The sequence below is a fragment of the Chinchilla lanigera genome, unplaced genomic scaffold, assembly GCF_000276665.1.
Source record: "Chinchilla lanigera isolate Chin_1 unplaced genomic scaffold, ChiLan1.0 scaffold00032, whole genome shotgun sequence".
In the NCBI taxonomy this organism is placed as follows: Eukaryota; Metazoa; Chordata; class Mammalia; order Rodentia; family Chinchillidae; genus Chinchilla; species Chinchilla lanigera.
Window position 1 is genome coordinate 18,787,775 of NW_004955433.1, and position 7,862 is coordinate 18,795,636.

At 33.6% G+C, this 7,862-nt stretch overlaps 1 protein-coding gene across 3 annotated transcripts in view; it reads right to left on the reverse strand.

Annotated features, from left to right (window-relative positions):
* Cdh8 (cadherin 8, type 2) overlaps window positions 1–7,862 on the reverse strand; it is a 356,488-nt gene that overhangs the window by 50,060 nt on the left and 298,566 nt on the right. For all 3 annotated transcript variants that reach the window (XM_005388458.2, XM_005388456.2, XM_005388457.2), the window contains exon 10: window positions 5,376–5,493. In XM_005388458.2, the coding sequence (XP_005388515.1) occupies window positions 5,376–5,493 (118 nt within the window). The remainder of the gene's footprint in view (window positions 1–5,375; window positions 5,494–7,862) is intronic.

The following is a 7,862-nucleotide window of genomic DNA, read 5'->3' on the forward strand; positions in this document are numbered from 1 at the left end:
AAACAATAAATTATGAATTACTAAAACAGAAGTCTTTGGATCATGTATACATAATGCTATTCTACATATTTGGGATGCTTTTGAATTTCTGTTTGATGCAAATGCAGCACTGTATTTTATTATTCTTCATTGAGGAAAAGTTCCATGTTTCACAAGGGTGATATCTGAAATTTAATGGGAAGCACCCATGGTCAGTGTTTGGTGCTATGTGTTTTCTTCTGAGAAATTCTGCAATATGAGCAGCGCAGACAATATCACTATATTGAAAATACAGATATATAGGCTTTAATTATCATATTCATTTAATTACTCAGAAGTATGGTTTCCTGGAAAACCCCGTAATAATAGATCTCCTGTAGCTGAGAGGATGAGGGTTCTTATAAAAGCAATTTGGAGAAAAAAATGTCATTTAGGAATGTCCCTTCCTAGCTTCAAAGCAGCCTGGAGTAATGGAAAATCTTAAACAGACTACAGGTTGCCAGAAAGAGCAACACTGGCCCCTACCCAAGCAGCCTTCTTTGCTGTGTGGAACAGCAGGAAGGTCTTCGAGGTGCAATTCAGTCTTGATGTGTATAGAGTATAGATGCGTTAAGGCAGAAGAGAGATTGATGTGTCTACTTGACACCTACATCCTGAATAAAAGAGCAGGGTCATAAGGATTAAGTGAAAGAAAAGAGAGTTAGCTTTTCCTGGCTTGGAAAACTGCTTTCATTTTCCGGCAGCAAGTTTTGATTTTGTAAAAAGAGAAGCCTGAAATAAACTGATGGTAATCACATGTACATAGAAAAAATGTCTATAATTTTCAAGCTTGCGCAAAATGATTCTCACAGAGTCATGATTCCTCCAACTTGTATTACAATGGAGAAATATGTTAAAATTTTGGAAGCTACGTTTATCCATTGTGTGCAGGAAGCCAAATTTCACTATGGTAAAGGAAATGTAGGAAAAAATAGAGAAAAAAAAGAGTCTCCATATTCAAAACCGAAGCCAGCACTCATTCAGAACTGAAGCCAGAACTCATCTCCACGGTTGGTGAATACTTCATTGTCCTTCTTTCTCCTTTTTTTCCTTCTTCTGCTCCTTTAAAAAACCATTTGTCTTTCTATTACATCTTTTAGACTGCAATACATTATAATATTGCAAAGCAGATTTCTTGCTATAGATGCTAGTAAGGGTCTATATCTTTAAAAAGATTGATGAAGCCCCTTTCAAAATCACTGCTAAACATTAAGGATTCCCTACAGTAAAAGTTACAAAGAGACTTGATTGACAATAATATGCCAAAGGATGTATAACATAATATGAGAAGTTAAGAACTACTAGATTCACATGAAAATGATTCTGTCCCAGTTATTGAGAAATGATTTTCTTTGTACTAAAAGACATCCTTGTTTACACATATCTATCGACGCATATCTAAAATGCAGGCGGAAATGAAACTTACAGTGATTTGCCCAGAATAAGGGTGTTTTAACAGGTGATACACACACATTTGGAAAAAAAATGATAAAATGTATGCAGTTGAAGTATGCTACTCACTTGAGATGGAAATTCGTACCAAATAGCCTGAGACAGTCTGTATTGGAAACTGTGTTAGTGACACTGATGTAGCACAAGACATGCATATTCCAATGTTCTTATTATCAGCTACATTATTTGGATCAATTATCAATTAATGCCTTTAGCATGAGCTTCTTATCAACAAAATTTAACTCTGCTAGGAAATATCAACCAAAAAGATCCATATCATGAGATTCTGTGGTTCCCTTACTGCTTTTTCTTAAGTGGAAATAAGATCTAACCAGGGCCAGGTTCACTGTCGACTCCTCTCCTTCCCACAGGCTGCCCTTAGAGATCAGAGCTTGGTGTTTTTCCTCATTTATCTGTATATATGATTCAAACATTTCAGTGTAAACCATGAAGATTCCTATTTCACCACTGTGCTCTAGCAATTCCAATGAAAGTTGTTTCTTTTTTTTCCTACAATGTGTCTGAAGAAGAGGAGGTTTCTGCAGACCTCAAATTTCCTGCAAGCAAGATATTTCAGCATCTGTAAAAGGTCCATTGATCTTTCCTGTCTTGCTGTATTGAATTGTTGGGTATTTTCCATTTCCACAGTTAAAAGGGGAGCAATACTGCAATGTGGTCAGCAAATGCCTTTGCTTATAAATTCATCCAACTGGAAGAGGGAGAATCCAGTGTCTGAGCTATATAATTCAAAAGTACATGGTGCTATGATGTTTTAGGTGTGTACATGTCATAAATGACTCATCATATTTTTGACCTTTCCTTTTATGTTTCTCTTTATTGAAGGTTGCCTTTGTATTCTGGCAGAAATATGATTCTCATATATTTAAAAGGGGAATTATTTGTGAAATCACGCAACTGTTTACGGTACAAGAGACGGCTCATTTCTCTCTTTTTTTTTCTGTGATTATGAATTAGTTGACTGAAAATAGCATTAGGGACAAGCAAGATAAAAGAGAAGAAAAATCACAATAATTTCGATCTGAAAGAGGTGGCTGAAATTTCCTTAGAAAATATCAAACACTTGAAAGTACTTCCCTTAAAGATCAAATTACACAGGAGAATAATCCATCCATAAATTATGGATGTGAATATATTGCCCAAACTCAAAATCTTTACATTGTTCTGGTTGGGTGAAATTTGTAATTCATTATGATCTCAGTGGAGAGTGTCAGCTCCTGACAATGTTATAGTCCACCTTAAGAAGAAAATTCAATTTCAAATATGATATACAATTAGATTTCATTTCTTTATATTTCTAACATAAAATGTGCAAGTACCAGAGTTTTAGGGCTTCTATTGTTTTCATGTTCTGTTTTTATTAATGATGAATTGGCAAGAGGCCCCCAAAATAGTTGGTTGTCTGTGTACCTACCTAAACCAAACTTGTAAATTTCACAGTTTCTATTATGTGAATTGTTTTTGCACATTAAGAAGACACAAATTATTCTTTTTATACTTTAATAGTGACTACTCAGGTGGGAAAGTAGTTGTCTATGGAGCAAAAAAATCATGAGTTTCTGATATATGTAAAGGAAATGCTGCATAAACTTTACATAGCTATTCCACAGACATATGGGTTCATGATTTATTCTTTGAGGAGATGTTGAATACTTGGATTCTAAATCCAAAATCACCGTGATCATGTGTCCTACTTTCTACAAGACAGCCCTGGTTTATGATGTTTTCCGGACATAAATATAAACAGCAGTGCTTTTTGCTTAAAAAAAAAAAAAAGAACCAGTTGGAATAATAAATTCTGTGGTCACTCTTTGCAAAACAAATAAACATATAACTTAAACAATCACACCACAGAGTGTCATATGTACCCTGAGTCATTTTGCAATTTTATTAATTTTTCGAGATATAAAAATCTATTAGAAAAGTTAAAATTATTACTTTAAACTTTCAAGACTTTTTTTTCAGGTTCTTTGTACCATTCAGGCTTGTCTTGTACTCTCTATGTAGGCCTATTTGGCCTCAAATTTTCACCAATCCTTCTGCCTCAGCCTCCCAAATTCTGGGATCACAGGTGTGCAGCACAAGGTCTGACTAATATTACTTTTATTTTCTGCTGCCAAAATGAAACGTAATCTACATAACTTCAAATATCCTATTGCAGGGTTTACTAAGGTATATGATGGACCCAAAGGTTTCCTATGATTACAAATTTTCCTTTCTGTTGATTCCAAAAATTAGGGAAAAAAATGAAATTTATTCCCTGTAAGATTAAACCTATTTTTAGGTGTAAATTACAGGTCAAAATTACACTTTCCTTAGTAAAATACCTAATACCTTTTCATTCATCCAACACTTTTGTGTGTAGCTCTTTCCAGGGCAGAGCTATAATAAGCATATCTTGAAGTTATAGGATGGACAAAAAACATATAGGGCCTTTGAGAATTTGGAAGAGAAAACTTATTTTTCATGGAGAATTGTTTAATTTAGGGTGTTTCACATGCAAAAGTAATTCCAGATCCTTGTTATCTCACTGTCCAAATAAGCATGGGTGTTCATCATAGAATGCACAGATTTCAGCTCAGTTTGGAGTTTCTGAGTAACGTTTTGTCTTAGATAAATTTACGTGACTACTGTAAATGATAAATCTTGGCAGCATTAATATATAGAAGGAATATGTTCTTGGGTTGCAGTTCCCAATTAAGGGTGACTAACAAATGAATAGTCCATTTTTGAAGGGAGAGAACAAGATTTCCTCACTTTCATATTTATAGTATAATATAATATATATAAGCTCAGTGAATGATAGCTATATAATGACTTCTCATTTTTTCTTTTCTGTGTTGTAACCACTTGCATCAAAGCACATGCAAAGAACTAAATAGCATTACATTATAAAGAAAGGCCATAATATATTTGATATGTGCCATAAAATGTTACTGCAATAAAAGAAGTTTTCTTAAAATTTATTACCTATTTTTAATAGAATATACCAAAAAATCCAGATTTCATGCACCAAATTTGACCCTCCTAAATGAATATAGCTGGCATATAAACAATTCAGAAATTTAACCTATGCCTAGAGTAGACCAAGAAAACAGCCAAAAGCAATACCTAAATTTTGCTGATATTCTTCAAACAAATATACCTAATTCAAATGAATTAGAATCAAATTAAAGTGAAAAGTCCTTGTTAAATATACAGGAATTTGAGAGAAAAATTTACATATTACATAGGCTTTTAAAAAATTATCTATAACCTTCACATGAAATAGAGCATATTTTTAAAAATAGAAATACACTCTGGGTTCTCAAGAAACAATGTAATGGATTAAATATTCTCTGTGAGTGAAAGACTTAACAATAAAATCAGCTTATGTTAGCTCCAAAATAATATTGATAAGAAATGCCCTTCAAGAAGGATTTTCTGATCTAATTGCTATTATTACAGTCAGAGCAGGCTTAGAACAAATACTTCTAGTGTGTACCCACAAACCAGGAAAATTAGCATGGACATTCTCTAAAGACTTGGTAAACATTCAATTAAAATTTATCAACTGCAAAGTGCAACCAGTTCCTCCTCTGACAGATATCTCAGTATCTCAAATTTTCTTGGAACTTTCACAGGGGTTAAGTTATACTCTTCGTTGTATAAAGTAAGATGACTGACGTATTCCCTGGGATAAAATTAATTTTCATGTGAACAATTTTTTATCTATTATTTCAATATTGGAAAAGGTAAGTAATTAATTATTTTGCCATTAGGCTGATAAACTTCTCCTTCTCATAGTGAACAGACATAATTTTAAGAATATTTTTTGCTATGTTATGAAACTACGCTCTACTTGCCAGCTTACATTTGACCTTCTTTCAAAAAGTGTATATATTTACCTTCATTTTTCTTGATGGTGAAATTTGGATTGTTGGCCATTTCTGGAAGAAGACTGTATAAGAAATAATGTCCATTTTTGGGATCATCTTTGTCCATGGCACTTACTGTTTGAATGACCTGCAACATAAAATTGACATCAGCATTTCTGATCGAAGCATAATGATACCACTGCCTTTGAAAGCTTAGGAATACCCCTTTATATGGTGGAAAACTTTGACTCCAAGGTCAAAGATAATTTCAGCTCTCTAAATTGTCGTGAATGGTTTGTGTTAAGAACAAGAAGAAAAATCCAACCTTTAAAACCTCACCTTGATAAGAGGATGAAAATTAAGAACATTACCTTTTGCATCCGTTTCGTGTCTGTGACTTGAAATACCAAAGTGTATTTGGAAATGCTACTGGGCAATGATAGGTTTCTTTCCAATTTGAGTATTTACGAGCATCTCCAATGACATTTGGAATTTTTACAGTGATTGCAGTGCTGCTTTCCAGAGGATCTTGGAGGAAAATGACTTAAATCTTGAATCCTCATAGTGCTTCTCTCATTTCATTCATCAGGTCACAAGGGTTTGCCAAATAGAGTGGTCCTTGGCACAAGCATCACTGCAACAAACCTATGTGACGATTTGCATGTGTTCCCTCCCAATAACGAACACTGTTTTTAAAGCTACTGGATAATACATGCAAATAATGTTCTGGAAAGTACCCTGAGATGAATAAATTATACAGATTAGAAAAATTACCACTGTGCAGAGAACAGGTTGGAGAGACACAAATACTTGAAATCAGGGACTACTCAACGTGCTTATTTCATTTGCAGTTTCATTAACTCTATGTTAAATTATTTCCTGGACTTTCAGAAAGTTATCTTAATTTGTATTTATGATTCTGTGATATTTATTACTTCAATATGAGGCACTGGACAAGAACTAAAATAGTAAAAAGTGCAGTTCATATTTTATTATAAATAACTACAATATGTGTTCAATACAAGTACCAATCAAGCACAGTAGCTAACATGATAATAGATTTAATATAACAAAAAGTAACAGTGAAATGATGGTTCAGGGAAAGAGGTAACAAAAACTAGCCGTGAAAAGTTTACAGATTTATAGAAGGATATAGCCACACATGATTCTGAATATACATGTTTTAACATTTACATGGTGTGATTGAAAAATGTATTCTGAGTTTAAATTTTAAAAAATATTACAGGAAAGGATACATTGCCGTTAATCCCCTCCCAATACTCTACTTTATTTGGAACACACTCTTGCTGTCATCGTGCCTCTTTCTGAAGCAGTTTGGTAAGTCTCTCTTCAAGAGTACTGTTATGACTGGCTTGGTGTCTTGAATTAATTCAAAATATTTACCTTCCAGGGCTCTTTTAACTTTAGAAAAGAGCTAGAAGTTCACAGTCCATCATCCAGTGAATAAGGTAGATGAGGACATAAAGTAGTGGTTTTAGGAGCCTTCCTTTTAGTTGAATATTATGGAATTCACTCTACATTTTACTACAGCTCAATACACTCAGGAAAGAAAACTTCCAGAACTGCTTCAGAAGGTGACAAGAACAATGGACTAAGTATGTTAGAAGTTAGGGGGAGTATTTTGAGGGAGATAATGACAATGTGTCTTTTACTATTAGAAAGTTTCAAATTTAAATATCCACAATATATTCTTCCTTTTGTATTTCCCATTGATCTTTAAAAATTTCATTAAAAAATTTAAAAAATTAATCACTTTATTTTGCCTATGGGTTACCATTACTTTGTGATTTAGGACAGAAATAAATGTGAGAAGCATAATTTCAGAACTTCTAATAGTTATAGCACTTTGGGTTGTACCAAGCACATAGTATAAATTGGCAATGCATTACAGTTAAAGCAAAATAATGCCTTTTGACATCTAATTCTTTACTCTTAAAAATAAATTATATCCTTACTTTGCAAGTAACGGAATGTTGTTAAGAAACTAGTGGCCCTTTATGTTTTTTAGTTAGTCATACTTTAACTAGTTTGATCATGTACTGACACAAAATCTAACTCATGGTTAAGACAATGAGGCTGTCACTAAAAGAAAGAACTCTGGAGTGAAACTGGTTACATAGAAGTCAAAACTTCACTCTCTGCTTTGTGTGACATTAAGGATGTGACATCTCTGAAACTTAATTTCTTCCTATGCCTAAAACATAAAAAGTACATACTCTCATAGGATTTTTGTGATTCGTGATGTACATTTAGGTAAGAATCTTAAAACACTGTTTTTTCCTACTAAATATTCAATAAGATGTCAGTCATTATCATTATTATTGTTAGTATTATGGTCATTTCTGTTTCCTAATGACATGGTAGTTCAATAGTGTAACAATGCTGGTGTTACTCAAACAAGGATTCAGGGGCTGGGGATTTAGCTCAGCGGCAAAAGCGCCTGCCTGGCAAGCGCAAGGTCGTGAGTTCGGTTCCCGGTACCGGAGAAAAACCAAA